This window comes from Dendrobium catenatum, unplaced genomic scaffold, assembly GCF_001605985.2.
Source record: "Dendrobium catenatum unplaced genomic scaffold, ASM160598v2 fragScaff_scaffold_133, whole genome shotgun sequence".
Lineage (NCBI taxonomy): Eukaryota > Viridiplantae > Streptophyta > Magnoliopsida > Asparagales > Orchidaceae > Dendrobium > Dendrobium catenatum.
In genome coordinates, this window is record NW_021318595.1 from 4177153 (window position 1) to 4196040 (window position 18888).

At 36.1% G+C, this 18888-nt stretch overlaps 1 protein-coding gene across 3 annotated transcripts in view; it reads left to right on the forward strand.

Annotated features, from left to right (window-relative positions):
• LOC110096889 overlaps window positions 1-11620 on the forward strand; it is a 52665-nt gene extending 41045 nt beyond the window's left edge. The window contains exons 1-2 of one of the 3 annotated variants that reach the window (XM_028699522.1): window positions 1677-1881; window positions 11112-11620. In XM_028699522.1, the coding sequence (XP_028555355.1) occupies window positions 1692-1881; window positions 11112-11380 (459 nt within the window). In that variant the 5' untranslated portion in view covers window positions 1677-1691 and the 3' untranslated portion in view covers window positions 11381-11620. Of the gene's footprint in view, window positions 1-1676; window positions 1882-11111 lie in introns of those variants that run through there. The other 2 variants (XM_020823039.2, XM_020823032.2) reach the window with 2 other exon arrangements.
• Window positions 11621-18888: the final 7268 nt, after the last annotated feature.

Genomic DNA, 18888 nt, shown 5'->3' on the forward strand with positions numbered 1-18888 from the left:
TCTACTTAGTTAGAGGAGGTAGTCGATCCAACCTGACAGAAGGATCCTTGTCGGCAGCCATGGGTCCATATAACCTTCAGATCTTGAAAGATTTAACTTTTCAAATTTCGCTACCCGATCTTGTAACTCTTGAAATGTGGAAATTGAAGACATGCAAAGATATGGTACCATCTTATCATCGATGTTACCCATCAATAATTGAATGGCATGCTCTTCTTCTAATTGTTGTTCACATTTCATATTCATGTTTCTCCAACGAGTGATATACTTCGTTACTGATTCATCTCTTTTTCGTTTTTCTAATACGAGATCTGCTATAGTAGTCTTCTCCACAGCACTAGCAAACCTCTTCACAAACATTGTCTCTAATTTAGCGAAAGTTTTGATAGAATCATTAGGCAGTTCTGTATACCATTCAAAAGCGGTTGAAGTTAAACTACTAACAAATTGATGGAAGAGCAAAGCATCTACACCTCCAGTGTTTCCACAAGTTGCTTTAAATTGAGCTAGGTGTTGCTTTGGATTTCCAGTACCATTGAAAGTATTAAATTTGGGCACTGAATACTCCTTAGGATATGACACCTGATCATACTCAGCAGGATATGGGCGCCCTTTACTTACAAACTTTTCTGCTTGCTCAGATGCAATAACAGCCTTGATTTTCTCACTAATGAGACTCTCAAGTTTATCAACTGTCATTGGTTCAGATGAACTTGGAGCAGATTGAGGAGTTGATTGGAGAGGAACTGAATTGATTTTAGATCTTTCTTTGGGAACATCTTATACTCTAGATGCTTGTGGCATTAAGCTAACTGGAGGATTTACTGGCGCACTACTAGTTGCTTGTTGATTGGAAGGTTGAACCAGTATAGGATTTACAACAACATCTATTTGCATTAGTTGTATCATCATATTCATTTGTGTCATCATTTCACTCATCTTGACATTAAGTTGGGAAATTTCTTTATCTTTCCTTTTCATTTCTTGTTGCATTTCTCTTTGTGTTCGAGCTAGTGCAACAGCATCAATTAATACTGGTTCTTCTTCCTCTTCTTCTTCTTCTCCTTCTCCTTCTCCTTCTCGTTCACTTTATAAGATAGGAAATAACCTTTCTTCATCTTCTCCTTATTGCTGCAAGAGATCACGAGGAATGATAGTTGAAGTTTCTTGTTGATAACCTTGTGAACTTGACTGTCCACTAGTATGTCCTATCATATAAGTAACTTCAATACCCATTATTTCTTCTTCTTTATTATCTTCTTTTACATGAATTTCTGAACGACGCCTCTAATGAACGTCTGGTTCTGCATCGGGCATCAACAAGCTCTCAACTAGAGGATCAGAACTAAGCACCTTCTCTTCAGAAGCTATGGCTGGATGATGATGGGATCCTTTGGAAGATTCTCCAAAGTGTCGACCACCATAAGTATTATCAGTAAAAATTTGCTTTGGAATCCATTCTTGTTGGATTTTTCTATTAGCGGATCTCTGAAAATATAGTCCAGATGTCACGCCTGTAAACTTTTCTTCATAAGGCCTTGGCCTCCATATTTGTTTTCTTTTCCGCTGGGCCCTTTCGGTGGCGGATTCTTGGATACGCGATTCAAGTGTCACGCCCCGATGTGCTTCCTGCGAAGCATGTCGTCGGTAACCTCTTCTCATTTTAAGCCAATGAAAAAGGACATAAAACTATGGGATCATTTGTTCTCCCTTTGAAATTTGAAAAGCTTTTTACAGAAGCTAAATTTCATGTGATTGATGCAGATACTTCATTCAAAGCACTCTTGGGAAGACCATGGATTCATGAATATGGTATTGTTCCATCAACTCTACATCAATGTATGAAGTACTTGAGAGATGGAGAAGAGTTCAGAGTTTCAGGTGATATACAAACTTTTTCTGTCCATAAAGTAAAAATTTATGAAGATGCAAAGTAATTCATTCCAAAAGTATCAAAATCAATTAAATCCTATGAAAATATAGCATCAACTTCTAAAATTGTAAAGCAATCCAATAAGGAGGCTAAAAAGAAGCAATCAGAGGTTGAAATAAAGCAATTAGGAAGAAAGAAGACTATGCCGACTCTTCCTAAAAAAATTAATATCTCATCTCAACCTAAAAGAAATGTTCCTCATTTGGGAAGTGATACAGATGAAGATGATGACTTTCTTGTCAAATTTAAGAAATTGTGTAAGCCTTTGACTAATGATGAAATACAAGCAGAATACTCTGATTCTGAATATGACTGTGAATCTACGTATACAGGCAGAATACACTCTATCTTTTTGAGAAAAATGACTAATTTATCAATCTCAAAAGATACATTTAAAGTTACAACTCTTCCTTCACAAAATTTTAGAGAAATCACTCGTGAGATCCATAAGATTGAAGAACTCAAAATATTTTTATGTAGCTCCTCTATCTGTTGATAATGGAACAGGAAGCATATTATATAAATCTAGAGAGTATCATGATGAAAATATTGATTGGCTCATTCAATATTTTGAATATGAAGAAATAGTGCCTATCAAAATCTCAAAATATTATCCTACAAGGATTCGACAAATGTTACAAAAACAAGGAATTCATGGAGGGATAACTAAACGAAGAAGCCGTTTATTTCAAAGAATATGGTATCAAAAGAATTTACACGCATCATGAAAAAGTGATTGTCTTACAACCAAGGGCCTTGGATTTATTATATCTAAATATCCACGGAGAAGGCTTGTTATACAATCACAGGATGATATACAAAAGCTGAAGAAAAAGTGAAGAATGATTTTTATGAAGTAAATATCTCTGGTGATCAAGGCATGGAAGCCAAACCAGCACATGAAGAACTAGAAGATGGTGGACAACAAGCTACTATGGATGAGCTAAAAGAAGTTAATTTGGGAACTGAGGAGGACCCTCGCCCAACCTTCATTAGTTCTCTCCTTCCCGAGGAACAAATAGAAGAAATAAAAGAACTTCTCTGTGAATTCAGGGATTGCTTTGCCTGGACATATGCTGAGATGTCCGGCTTATCCCCTGATGTAGCAGTTCACAGATTAGCTATCAAACCAAATGCAACACTCGTCAAGCAAGCTCCAAGGAGAATGAGATTGGAGATTGAAGAACAAGTGGTTGTAGAGACGAAGAAGCTTATAGATGCAGGCTTTATTCGAGAAGAAAAATTGCCGACTGGATTGTCAATATCGTCCCTGTAAAGAAGAAGAATGGTCAGATTCGTATCTGCATCGACTTCAGGGACCTCAAAAGGCATGTCCGAAAGATGACTTTCCGCTCCTGGTATCAGAACTTCTAGTTGACAACACATCCAATTATGATATGTTCTCTTTCATGGATGGATCGCCGGGTTACAATCAAATCAAAATGGTGCCCGAAGATGAAAAGCATACGTCATTCAGGACGCCCATTGACATCTTTTGTTATACAGTCATGCCCTTTGGTCTGAAGAATGCTGGCGCAACCTATCAACGGGCGATGACTCATATCTTTGATAAGCTAATACATCAAAAGGTTGAATGTTATGTGGACTACCTTGTCATTAAGAGCATGGATCGCAAGGATCACTTAAATGACCTGAGGATCGTGTTTGAAAGGATTAGAAAATTTGATCTGAAGATGAATCCTCTTAAATGTGCCTTTGGTGTTTCTTCTGGAAAATTCCTAGGATATGTTGTTCGACATCGAGGCATCGAAGTCGACCCCAATAAAATCAAGGCAATCATGGAGATGCCACCTCCTAGAAATCTTCGACAGCTTCGCTCTTTGCAAGGGCAATTAGCCTTCATTCGACGGTTCATATCAAATTTGTCGGGTAGGTGTCAACCATTTTCCAAGTTAATGAAGAAAGATGTCCGCTTCAAATGGGATACAGAATGTCAGAATGCATTTGATAATATTAAAAGATATCTATTAAGCCCACCTATTCTTGCAGCACCAATTCCAGGGAAGCCTCTTATATTATATACAGCAGCGCTAGAAGAGTCCCTTAGAGCATTGTTAGCTCAACACAATGAAGAAGGTAAGGAGAATTCTCTTTATTATATCAGTCGTAGACTAATTGGGTCAGAAATGCGTTATTCTCCAATTGAGAAGCATTTTTTAGCATTGATATTTGCTGTACAAAAGCTTCGCCATTACATGCTATCTTATAAAGTTACTTTAATTCCAAAAATTGATCCTCTAAAGTTCTTGATGACAAGACCAGCGTTGACAGGTCGTTTAGCCAGATGGGCAGTGATACTTTTGCAGTTTGATATCACGTATGTCCCACAAAAGGCAGTGAAATGTCAAATTATGGCAGATTCTCTTGCTGCACATCCTATTCCTGTAGATTCACCGATCAATGATGATCTATCAGATGAACAAATTCTACCTATTCAAGATAAAGTAAAACTACACGTTTGGGAAATGTATTTTGATGGAGCTTCATCAATTAAACCTTCTCAACCTCCAAACATTCCAAAGGCTCGTTCTGGTGTTGATCTCATCTTTATAACACCTAATGGAGGGATACTCAGATATTCATTTAGTTTGACTGAGCCTAGAACAAATAATGAAGCTGTATATGAAGCCTTAGTTGCGGGTCTTGAGATTGCTATTTCAATAGGGATCCAAAACCTTCATATTTTTGGTGATTCTCAGCTTATCATAAATCAATATTAGGCCTTTAAAAATTTAATTTTTTTTTTTTTTTAGAAATGCACAAGATGGAAATTTTTCATTAGAAAGTTTATGCATACTTTCTAATAACAAGAACCTGCTTCTCAAGATATACCCATCCAATTTAGTATTAGCCCTTGCATATGCTTGAGATTCAACTTTTTCTAAGTTAGTAACCTTGGTCACTCCATTAATACCAAGCATTAGAAGAAGTTCACCATATGAATGTAGCATGCATTCTTTAATAACTTTTCATTTCCAATAATTTTTTTTAATGAAATATTGCATTATTTATCTTGTACTTTCTAATAAAGTCAAAAGCCATTTTAAATGCATTATCTATACTTCCATCATATATGATTAACACTTAATTGATGAAGAAATGGTTGGCTGCTTCCCCTTTTTATTTTTTTAAACATCAAAGCTGCTGGGAACACAAACCATATGTTATAATAAAATTTGTTTGTCACTTTATCTTTATGAACATGTTGCCAGAGAATTTCCCATACCACAATGATTCAATAGGCATAGCAAAGAAACGTCTTCATCCAAAATAATTTGATATTTATTTGATTGATTTTATATTAATAATTCAACTCAAGCTCAAATCTTCTTCAAATTTTATTTAATTTGAGTGAAAGAAATATCTCAATTTTTTTTTTTGTAAATATCAAATTATTTTATTCAGGCTTTTGATCGTCAAAATTTCGGCAGTATCCCGGCGTCTCCCCCGTGTTGGGGGCATCTACAGGGAATCTAGGCCTGACCACCACGCGCAATAAAGACGTGTATGGTTGGTGTCCATTTACGTAGACACTGCGGCCATAATCTTCAATCCCACCACGCGCAATAAAGGCGTGTATGGGGTCTTTGAATGTACCTATTTGAAAACACAATTATTTCCCCGCATATGGGTACTTATAAGTAACCTCGCTTCGCCGTAAGCGTCGCACCTGGCTTCCATCCCACCACGCGCAATAAAGGCGTGTATGGGTGGTTCTTCGGTGCGTCCTGAATGCCGAAGGCAGGATTTGAGCTTTAAGTTTGGCTAATGATATACCTTGAAAAACAAGCAAGACGACGACGACGACAGAGATTTGCGATGAAGCTGAAGATATATATATATATATATATATATTGGATTGCAATGTGTGATGAGAATATGAATTATGCAGGAAACGTGTTGAGTTGTAGATACATAGCAAGACATGTATTAAAGGAAGAGATATGTAAGAATATGAGTTGGTCAGGTGGTGGAATGAAATAAGAAAATATAATTAAATATGGATATGCATTGCTTTAGATAATAGATATCAGAAGAGGCATTTTTTTTTATAATTAAATATAGAAATATAATATCATAGTGTTATGAAGAGATTTATGTAAGAATAACATAAAATATTATTTTATAAAATAAGAGATGTCCATAACGTGATTTAAAAGATTTCATAGTGGAATTTGGACATATGCATAAAAAAAAAGATATTAGATTACTATCTTTATATGTTAAATAATATTTATAATAGCATATAATATGGTTTACAAACTTAAGTATGGAATTTATACAAGATAAGGATTATTTTTATTATTTTTTTAACGGTTAGTAGCAATTGAATATAATAATTAATATATATATTTTTTCGACTTTATACTTATATTATCAACCTTTGCTAAATTTTTTGTTATTATGCATTTCATTTTACATGTCGTCGTCGTCTCACATGCCAAAGTTTATATTTTTGCTTGTGCAAGGATTTAGACAATATGATTGTTACTTTTGAGTATTTTGAATGTTCCGAACATAACGAAGAAATTCATTTTGCAAACAGATGACGTTTGGGCAATATTGAGTATGTCCATAGTCCATCGATTTCGATCGCTTTCGTTCAATTTGATCGCGCGGGATCTCTCTTTGGTTAAATTCGATGCTCTAAACTCATCGACAAAGCTTGTTTAACAAGCGGAGGCCATTTGGATAGTGTTTTGCTAGCGTCACATCCACTAACATATTATCGTTCGATCGAGTCACATACGAACAACTTGCATTTGGTGTATTTGATGTCCTGAAGGCATTGATATGATCCATTTTGTAATCAGATAAAGCTTTAATCAATTCACTATGATAGAGGCACTCCGATCTTCGTTCTAAACGATATTTTATTTACCAAATATAATAGATCATCGCCTTAATTACTTTCATTTACTGTGCTACATATGTAGAGGTCAACAATCAAAAAGTACTTTTCTTAGAAGATGATATTCAACAAAGGTGGATGAGATATTTTGCTTAACTTTTTAATGAAGAATGCGATAATACGATTGACTTTTGTGACCTTAGCACCCTAAATGAAAATAAAGATTTCTGTTTTTATCGGCGTATTAGTAAAACCAAAGTTAGAGAGGTTGTAAAGAAAATGAAAGGGGAAAAAGCTTTTGGACCTGATGATATTCCATTAGAGGTGTGGAAATGCTTAGGAGATGAAGGAATTTTTTGGCTTACTAAACTTTTTAAAATTGTTTTGAAGACTAAAAAGATGTCAGATGATTGGAGAATGAGTGTGTTAATTCCTATTTTTAAGAATAAAGGTGATCAACAAGATTGTGCGAATTATAGAGGAATTAAGTTAATGTGTCATACTTTAAAACTATGGGAGCGAGTTATGGAGCGTAAGTTGCGGTTTGATACTAATGTTTCTCAAAATCAATTTGGATTCATGCCGGGTAGGTTTACTATGGAAGCCATACATTTATTAAGAGATTTAATTGAGAAATATAGAGAGAATAAGGAGGATCTACATATGATATTTATTTCTTTAGAGAAAGCATATGATAAAGTTCCAAGATAAGTGCTATGGAGCGTTCTTGAAAAGAAATGAATTAATAACTTATATTCAAACCATTAGAGATATGTATGCAGGAGCTATTACTTATGTTCAAACACAAGGTGGTTTGAGTAAGTATTTTCCTATTTCAGTTGGATTACATCAAGGATTAGCCTTAAGCCCTTATCTATTTGCTTTAGTCATGGATGTTCTCACTAGACTTTTGCAAGAGGATGTACCTTGGTGTATGCTTTTTGCTGATGATATTCATCTTGTTGATAAGACTAGAGAGGGAGTTGAAGGTAAACTTGAATTATGGAGGAGAACCTTAGAGTTTAAAGGTTTTCGCTTGAGTAGATCTAAAACGGAATATATGGAATGTAATTTTAGTAGTAATAGATCTAGTGAGGGGATTGTGACTTTGGGCGATCAAGTCATTAATAAGAGTACACGTTTTAGATATCTTAAATCTATTGTTCAGAGTGATGGCGAAATAGATAGTGATATTATTAGCAGAATTCAAGTTGGATGGTTGAAGTGGAGGAATGCATCGGGCTTATTGTGTGATAGAAATGTCCCCCTCAAACTTAAGGGAAAATTCTATAAGATGGTGGTGAGACCTGCAATGCTTTATGGTGTCGAATGTTGGCCATTAAAAGAGAAGCATAATATTAAGTAAAGTGTTGCTGAGATGAGAATGCTCAGGTGGATGAGTGGTTTTACCCTTAGAGATAGGATTTGAAATGAACATATACGCGATAATGTTGGAGTAGCTTCAGTAGAAGATAAAATTAGAGAGAGTCGCCTTAGATGGTTTGGTCATATAGAACAGCAGCCTTCCCATGATCTGGTTAGAAAAGTAGAGGTATTAGATTTGACTTATGTTTAGAAAGGTAGAGGTAGACCTAAAAACGACTTGGTTAGAAAATATTAGAAATGATCTGTCTTTATTAGATATAAACGAGAATTTAACTTTTAACAGTACACAATAGAGAAAAAGGATTCTTGTAGCCGACCCCACGTAGTGGGACAAAGGCTTGATGTTGTTATTGTTGTTGTCTTTTTTATTTTATTTTCTTTTTTGATATATGTAACTGAAGAGAGAGAGGGCTTGAGAGAGATTTTGTATTTGCTTCTTATAGAGTGAGAGAGATGATAAAGAAAGAAAGTGAGGGCGAAAGAGAGAAAAAAATCTCACTCTATATATTTTTTAGAGAGAGAGAAAGCTGGAGTTGGGTTGGGCTGGCCAAGGAAGCTGGATGTGGTTGTTTGGACTGAGAGGAGTTGGTTGTGTGAGGATGTGAGTAGGAGAGGAGGGGCTTGTTGGCGTAGGTTAAGGTACCTGAGGAGGACGATTGCAATCGGGTTATTTGTCGGCAGGTTTAGGAGAGGAAATGGAGTAGGGTGGCTAGGGTAGTGGTGTGTGTAGGTAGACGGGTTGTGCAACATGTAAGAGGAAGAATATTGGAGTTTGTCAGAGGAAGTGATGGGCTTATAAGTTTCACAATGGTTGGGTGACAAGATAGTTTGACGAGGCTTGTGGGTTAGGGAGCTAGGACAGGCGAGAGGTGGATTGGTATTGGGAGCAACGACTGTAAGAAGTGGTTTATTGTTGGGTTTATTGGCTAGGAGGTGGGAGAGATGGGGCCACTTTTGGGATGGTCGAACGATGGGGAGGCTGCTCGGACGGTCTGACGATGCAAGGGATTGAGAGGTGGGAACAGTTCAAAGCTAGGGGAGTAGGTGGGATTCAGTATGAGATGCGGAGTGAGAGGTAGAGGATTGGGTTGGTCGATGGGCTTGTGCGATTGGAGTCGAAGGGGGGGTTTCATGGCAGCTCTGTAGGGTGTTAGGTTGAATGGGCTGCTGTAAAGAGGCGGTTTTGTGAGGTCGGGATTAGGTTTTGGGTGCAACTGTGTGCGTGAGGTGTCAAGAGTGGAGATGAGGAGGAGCTCGGTTGTGATGGGTTGTACGAGCTGAGAGAGTGGCTGTGCGATGTGGAGTTGGGTGGAGAATGAAGCTGTGACTTAGGGAGGTTTGGGTATGTGGGAATGGGAAAGGAGCATAAAGGGGGAAGAGCACGTGTGTCGTAGTAGACTGCTCAAGGAAGAGCACGTGTGTCGTAGTAGACTGCTCAAATAGGAGTGGGGGGCAATAGATAGATTAGGATATTTTTTTTTATTCTAGTTAGGTACTATTTTAGGATGAGACAGAGATAAGGAGAAGTGCAGCCCTACTTGTAGGAATTTAGTAGGATGAGGGGATAGGCAGTAGGGTAAATTAGGATGATATGTTTTTTTTTTTTTTTATTATATATATTCTAATTTTAAATGCATAGATTTCTTATGACCTGTGCATCTGGATTTGTTTACCGTTGCTTCACATAGGGCGAATTTTACGTTTTTGCTTGTGCAAACAACCCGTGTAATATGGCATCCATTTTGGATAATTTCGACATTCTAGATGGAACAATAAAGTTTGTTTTGCGAACGGGCGACGTTGCCACAGTAGATCATCTTTTTTGACCGCCTTTGTTTGATTCGTGCATGATCGACTCTTTTGAGGTGAACGTCCGAAATTCATCGGTGCGATCTATTTCGTAATTAGACGAATTTGGGTTGATTTTGACCATGATCGAGGGGTTACAAGCTCACTACATGCAATCTCGTGTCCTTCGTTTGTCTTCTTCAATGCGCTCTATTGATTGTGGAATGCATATAGAATCAACATTATCATAATTAGTTGGCATCAAATTTATGAATTTTGTTTTTTCATTCTTTTTTTTTAGTGCTGCTTGAGGTATTAAGTATGCATTTGCGTATATCTTTTTGCCCAATTCCTATTCCATGTTAATTTTAGTCTTTTAATTTTCCTTCTTAATCCTTTCATATATGGTTTCACTAATACAAAAATGTAGATCAGTTTGGTTAGGTTTTGTTTTGTTTGATTTTTGTTTGCAATTTTGCTTAAACTATTTAGTTCGAAGTGGAACTGACTTGAATCATATGAAAACATGGAGTATCTTGAGCCATTAAATAAACATAAATAGTTCATTCTATAGCATACAAATGATTAATCCACTTAAAAGAAAACCAAATTGAGCTGAACTTAACAAGTAAATTGATTTAAATTGAGCAAAACTAACATAAATCATAACATTTTTAAGTTGCTCTTGGTAATCAAAAATCAACCCTAGTATTTCTGTTTCTAGTTTTAGTTTGGTTCGATTCAGTTCCAAACCAGGATCATTTTGGAACAAAACCAAACCATACCCTACCTTAATTACATTAGTTTTCTCTATTTCTTTGAGTATCGCCTAAGATGTTTAAACTCACCATCCAGAAAATTTCATGGTCAACTTTCTTTTGAAATCAATAATTATTTCCACTTGTTTAAGAAGTTTTGGAGAGTGCTATAAAACTAGCTATGGTTTAATTTCCCATCTAGAAGATAAATGTGGCTCTACTTTGTAGGCACAAATAAGTTTTGTATTCTTTGTATTGATCTGATTGAATTCATATATCATAGTTTTTATTCGCCACAAACACAAATCTTAACGAATTGTGCTGTGATGTCTCAAATTAAAAAATCAGCAAGTATTTTCTTCATATTTCTTAGGTGATGAGTTGCCTGTAGATTGGGACAAGGCTTGGTCAAGCTTCAGGAAGCGGGGAAAGAAATCATTTTTCTCACAGTTCAAACTAGACAAATATGTCAGCTGGAATCCACAGCGATCAGAATATCCCTTGTCCGAGGAGTTCGATCCTATAAAGAGAACAGAGAGGTCAAATCTAACGTTATGGACAAGCCCAATTTTCACTCTGGTAGGGGCCATCCTCGTGGTTTCTTTGCTTCTAATTTACACACTTCAGGCCCCACTGAAGTAGCTACATTCTGCTTCATTTCAAAGCTCACATTCTGAAAATTTATTTGCCATAAATATCATTAGAAGTGTGCATGCATATTGTATTCAAGCAGTTCAGTACTTTTGTATATGTCACTGTTATTACTTGAATGTTGAGTATGTTATGTTTAGGAAGATGACCCATCATTTTAAAGATATATATCAACTTGTCAGTGAGAGATTTATTGACGATATTCTATGAACTTCAGTTTTTCTATTTGCATGATGACCTGATTCTTTGGTTCTTCAATTTGACATATTATCGCAGATTGTAAGATTATAGATTTGTGTATTCATTGTATGCTCCATTTATTTGGAATATGTAGTTGTGTGTTTGTATTTACTCACAATTTACTCTGCGTGATTGGAGTAAATAATGAGTACACAGCTATGCACTCCTAACACAACGAGTATATAAATCTGTGCTCAAAAACATGTGGCCCTCCTTTTGCATGTAAAATTGTGCATGTACAAGAAAGAGATGTGTATAAAAACTTTGAAATTATTTTCTGATTTAACAAATTAAATGACAAATGAATTTTCATGTCAAGATTTATGCAATTATGGGACTAACTTTTGTGGGCTCAGAAAATTCGCGTCCTGGCCTACCTTGCTTTCAGGCGAGTTTTAATGAATTAGGTTTCGGGGTAAATTTTCAGAAGACAGATTGGATTTGAAATAAGACACTACCCAGAGATTTCGCTCTCATTTTACTAAGACTTTATGCATCTAAGTTCTAGTTTCTTATAAGCGCAAGCCTCTATAGTTAATTACCCCTCCTAATAATGAGAGAAATTTTTTTATTAAGGCTAGTCGTCAAAATAGATACGTAGAAATACATAGTATATGGTGTATAGTAGCAGCATGGGTTTGGGTATTTGAATATTTAACATTTAAAATTAGCAATTTATCCATCTTGCACTTAAAGTGGATGGTGGGGGAATGGATGATGGACCAATCAAGATCCCATGGTTTCGTCATTCTGGGCCATCATGGTCCCTGGTTTACTTAGTCAGAGAAGGTAGTCGACCCAACCTGATAGAAGGATTCTTTTCGCCAGCCATGGGTTGCTGCGTCCAAGGGTATCTTATAGACCTGGGGAAAGTATTTGTCTAAGGGGACAAATTTGAACCCACCTTAGATAACAAAGGGTTTTGTGCCATATCGATCATATCCTATTGATTCATGTCCTAAGGATTTAGTGTCGTTGGAGAGCATGCGGGCTTTGGCCATGACCATTATTTAGTGGTTCCATTTGACGTCAAACCACCCGGTTCAGAAGGCCCCGGTCATAATCGTTTACCTGCAGTGCCACTTGGCGGCAACACCGCCGGTTAGAGTACACGTGCCACGTCCATGCTTGCAAGAGACTGTTTGAGAATGAATCTTATTGATATTCTTAACCAGACATTAGCTCTTTGTGAACTGAAGTGATATTTAAATTTGTCCACCTCGGTAAACTATTGCGGAGGTTGAATGAGATTTGCTTTATGTATTTTATAATTGAATTTCGATTTTAAACATTTTGAAATTCGATATTTTTGGAGTTTTGAATTTTGTAGGAAGTTTGAAGGTGTTCACTTAAATATTTGGGATCCCCTTTGTTCCAGGATTGATGCTTCTTTTAGCAAGCAGGCTGTTTTGATGCAAATCTTTTAGTGCTGCCCGTAGGCATTTGTATTTGCTATCGTTCCTCTACATTTACTTGTAGGAAGCATCTAGTATGTACAGTGGATCTTCTTATAGTGGCTCGTAAATGTTTTTATGCAATGCAGATATCTAATATCTGTTTGTAGATGATACATTGTGTGTATCTGTGTTCAAGGAGGACCCGTCATCCTCATAAAGCATCTATTGTTGCCGCTAGCATGAATTATTGTATTTGTTTATATGGCTGATGTGAGCATTACACCTCAACTATCATCATTCGTATGTAATTTGCAATATTGTTATTGTTTAGGAATTTTGTACATCTGGTTTGGAAACAAATTATATATTCCCTCCTATTATTTGCAAGGTCAAACGCGCTTGCTTGTATTTTGATGTTGATTGCAAGGCATTATCATATTCATAGCATGCTCTTCATGTTCATTGCACATTAATTTTCAACACTTCTAGGGGGCTGTAGCCTTTATCTGCTAATTGATCAGTGCCACTTGCAGAGACATCATATCATTCGTTGTATGACTCTTGGATTCATTTATATGTTGGCAGGCTATTGTATTCACTTGTATGCACTTCACTGTCGTTCATGAACACTCACAAGTCTCCCATAGTTATTTATTGGGGATTGTCATTTTCCTTCACTAACTAGTTGATGTTGACTGCAGGGATATTGCAACGTTGATTGCATGTTAACATGGGTCGCCGGGTGAGTTATATCCATCACCAATTCCTTCATACATGTTGACTGACGAATTGCTGCATTCGTCATCAATTTCTTTATGCATATCGACTGGTGAGTTGTTGCATTCACTTACATATTGATTATACATTATTTGCCAATTCATGTTTGGCATTTTATTCATCACTCATCGATATTTGTTTGAACACTTCAAATCATTATTTAGCATTTTGTATTTTCATTTTCATTATGCATTTTAAAGCTTAAAGTTCAGTCCAGTTCACTGCATCATATTCAAGTTTGCAAGTCCCCTGTTCAAATTCAAGTTTGGTTCTTTTTCAAATGTTCAAATTCAATTCCTTTATAATTCATTTAAGTCCCCTGTTTAGTTCTTATTTCGGCAGCCTCCCGGCATCACCCTCATTTTGGGGAAATTAAAGGAGCCTTAGCATGCCCTCCATGCTAAGAAAGACATGCACGGTCGGTGTCGGGTGACACCGTGATTGTAGTCTTCAATCCCACCATGCCAAGAAAGGTGTGCATGGGTCTTCGAGGGTTCCTGTTGAAGGCGCACAATTCTTCCCTTTCGGCACTGAGGCGTGTACGGGTACTTAGATTTTGCCCTGTCACGCTAAGAAAACCGTGTACAAGGCTCGCCCGCTTCGCCATAAGCGCCGCATCGAGTTTCCTTCCACCATTCTAAGAAAAGCGTGTGTGGTCCCCAGCACATTGTAATCGTCGAAAGTGGACTTTGGAGTTTTTCGAGTTTGAAACATTATACATGCACGACATAGTGGTGGCGACAACAAGGATTTATAAAATGTTCCCCTTCTTTCTTGACATTTTTTCTCTTTTTTTTTTCTTTCTTCTCTTTTTTAAAAAAACTCATTTTTTTCATTTTTTTTTTACCGATGTGTGTGTGTCTATATATATACATGTAAAATTAATAATGATAATATAAGTGCTTATTAATTTTAGCTAATAAGAGAACTAATAACACTAATTATATTAATTGGTAATGACAATTAATGCTAATAACACAAGATAACATAACAATTAAAAAAAAACCTACGGTTAATCGAGGTGACTTTGCTGTTGGGATAGAGGAGGAATTGATAGGTTTGTGTGGTGAAGAGAAGTTGTGATGGTTGAAATGGGTTTGAGAAGACTTGGAAAGATGGGCTTATGAGCTGTTTCAGGTTAATTGGGTGAATATTGTGGGCTGTTGGAGGCCTGGTTTGACAGGTGTAAGGGTTTTGAACGAGAGAGAAGGGTGGGTTTAGTCGGGGCAAAATTTTGGAAACAAGCTCGTTTAATGTGACATTTAAGGGAAGGAGCAGGTTTTTTAAATAATTTTAAAAGCATCAAATACGCTGTATTGTTTAGCGTATTTATTGAATGCGCCATTATAATGGGCGCATTCAAAGAATGCGCCATTTGATTAGGCGCATTCTTCATTTTCACAAACAATACGCCCTCTACTCCGGCGCATTCTTTGAATTTATTAATTTTTGTTATATGCAATTTCATTTTTCCATTTTCAATGCAACCCGTTATTGATTGGGCTGAAAAACATGGTAATGGAAGAGCTTTTTTTTGTTTTTCAGTGCCATGATAATATCAGTTTGTCTTTTTTTTTTTTAATATATTCCTGTGTTTTTTTTGAAGGTACTGCCGGATGACTTCCTCTGCTTTTTTGCTTTTCTTTGTTTATCAAGTGTTTTTTAGTTAGAGAAAGAAAGGAAGAGATAGAGACAGAGTTATGGAATAAACTCACCATATGATTGGTTTTTTGTAAAAATTTATCAAATTATTTACAAAAATTATAGCATTAAGACTTAAAATATTTTTTTTATAGTTATGTTAAAAATAATTTGAATGAATGAAAATAATAAAGGTATATATTCATTTTGTAAGAAAAATTTTTTAAGGTTAGTGAAAATTTTTTAGTAGAGAGAATTTGTTAGTAGAGGAATTTTTTTATTGTAGAGGTAATTTTAATGTTAAGAGGAATTTTTTTTGAATATTTGTATTTATAAGAAAATTGTAATATTAAATGCAATATAAGTTCTATACAAAGTTAAATTACACAAAATAAAATAAAATATAATAAAGTTTATAATATATTTATGAAAAAACTAGAACTATTTGAGGAGTATCAAAAATTCTGGGTGGAATCGTTAGGATATGTCGAATATATTTTTTAGGTAGTGTGGGGTGAGAATGATTGACAAATAAATTTAAATAAATAGATGGAGAAAACATTAAAATTGATTTTTTTCAAAAAAAAAAATTTCTATGATTGAGTAATTATTGTGTGAAGAAAATTATGGATGTTGTAAAGGATCGGCAAATAATTTTTTAGAGAATTTGCAATTGAATTAGTGCGAGAAATTATTAACACAAATTGATGAAACTACAGGATAAGTTCAGTAATAAAAAGGAAGACATATGATAAGAATTGAGCAAAGGTAAACAATTTATTATTACATTTGGCTCAGAACTATGCGCATACGCGCTTGGAGTTGGGTAAGAGTTGGACAGCATAAGAATTTTGCGGTGAACTGCTGTTGGATGTATTGCCAATCTTTTATGTTTAGAAACTCCTTTTTACCATCTAGAATATTCAGCTGTTGATATTTTTCTGATAGAAATGTATCTTGAGTAGTATGCCACATTTTATAAAGAATACAATGTTGCACATCGGTTATTGGATTCTCAGCGTTGACCACAACAGAACCATCTTTTTTCTGTGTGATTTCATTAATTCTTGTACTAAGAATAGTTATAGGAGCAAAATGACCAATATGATCCGTAAACCTTTGTCGTACAAATTTCCAGCCCATATCAGTAATTGTTTCTCCATCCACATACATGGGATGACGACTTTTGATAACTTCGTGGTATGTATCCCATAAACTATCGTCTTCATACCATGACCATTCATGCAAACAACATCAGAAAAATTCATTTGATCTTGCTTTCTCCTCCAAGAATTCATCCATAGGGTATGACATTGATTCTGTCAATTGAATTGTTCCATCATATATCAATTTCTTTCTTGGAATAATATGAAGGAAATCCCTAGATGGTGAGCGCTTTATTGATGAGGTCCTTGATGATGATGATGATGACATTATGTGCTGAAATTTAAGCAAATGCGAAATTAGTTAATATTTAGGCAAATAACAGAAGTACTTATGTAAAGGCCAATTTTACCAAAAGTGATTTTTAACAAGTTATTTAGTTACTTAGCACCTTAATCTTAAACATGAAATATTAATATTTTCTTACTTTTGAGAACACATCATAGTAATTTCGTAAGCAAATGTCGTACACGAGCTTGAAGTTGTGTCTGTGTCGGACAACATTTGAAGTGGTACATAAATCCGTGTTGCAGGTGGTTCCAATCTTCGCCATCTAAAATTTTTTTATCATTTCCACCCTGAGAACAATGCATTAGCATTTTGTAGTTATTTAAGAGCCATTTATCTTCTTTATGCGACCAATGCTGATATAGAATACAGTGATCCATATCAACCATTGATATTCCTATCCCTGGCTCAACTGTACCGTGTTTATCGCAACCCAATTCTCGAATACGATCCTTTAAAAAATTTAATGATACTAGGTGGCCGTTCATATCGCAAAATCTATCTTGTAGCAACTTCCAACCACTGGCTCGAAGTTCATAGCCAGACCTATATTGCCTTAATTTCATAATATCATCATTTTCATGCCATAGGACAACATCCTCGTCTTCCCCCAAGTGTGTAGAAGACATCTATTAATTTCATTTGCACTTGTTTTTGCTTCCAGGATCTCATCTGTGCTATAAGCCAAACTTTCATGTATACGGGTACTTCCTTCTTCTATTAGTTGGTGTGTTGTTGCGCCTCTCATATTTTCATTGACCTTCGAGAATATTTTGTAATAATAAACTTCTTCTTCCTTCACATGTGGATTCCTATGAACCAAGGAGCGAAATAGGTAGTGAAATGACTTGGAATAATATTCAACTCAAGTATGAAAGAACGTATAGAATTCTATATTTTGCATGCTGAATATAAATAAGAGAGCATAAATAGGAGGTACTAAGTTGTCTTACAGATCATCGAACAGTCACATACAAAAAATAGTAAGCATAAGTAAGATAAAATTTTAACCCAGACCATCTATCGATGCCGAGGAAGAGCCCTACTACCAGGAGTATATCAATCTGAAGCTCTTCTTCTGCGTCGTTGTAGCTGTTGCTCTTCCTCAATAAATTCCTCATCTTGTGGTGGAAGTTCAGGTCAATGTTGCCTCACATCAGTATATTGTTCAGAAGTTTATCCTCCTATTAGTAATATATCTTGCTGCGAGGGGGAGGATGGTAACCCAACCCTTGACATCCACTCTGGTATTGCTATGGGTATAAATGTTTGTGTTGCGGGATGTTGAGATGGTGTACCATAAAATATTTCATGTGCACTGCTCTCTTGTGCTGCCAATGGGCTCCAATGCTGTGTGGAGGGTCCTGCCCCGGACATGTCATAGGCGCTCGATGGAATGTGCATTGAATGTCTTGGTGGTTCTCGTTCAGTATGCTGCTGTCGTCGACTTCTCTTGGATCTAGATGGAGCATCAGAAGTTGATCGTCTTGGCCCTTGAGAGCCATGAAAACCTATTCCGGCTGCCCTGCTTTGACTCATCTCAGGTAGTGTGGTGTCAAAAGTAGTATAGTCGATATAAACTGAACGCTGCACTCTGGCGGAAAGCTCGAAAACCTGGTCAACTGCTAACTGTAATGAACTGGCATTTTGTCCTTGACCCCCCACCAATGGCTCAAGAATTGCACTTGAACATATGTAGTAGTCAGCCTACGCGATTTAAAATTATTATCAAAATATGCTTTATAACAAATTTTCTAAAAATATATATTATTGCGACGTACCACTAATCGTTCTCCTGGGGAGCGAGGAAAGAAAGTTTCTGGCGGTTCTGTTTGAGGCTGTAACAAATAGATTGAAGCCCATGACCTATACCACCATAGGTAAGTACGTAACTCCTGATTACCTGTTCCTTCTGGGCGGGTTATTGCTACTACATATGCTCTCCTATCTTCCCATATTTCCAGGTAATCTCTATACTGAACAGTCCAATCC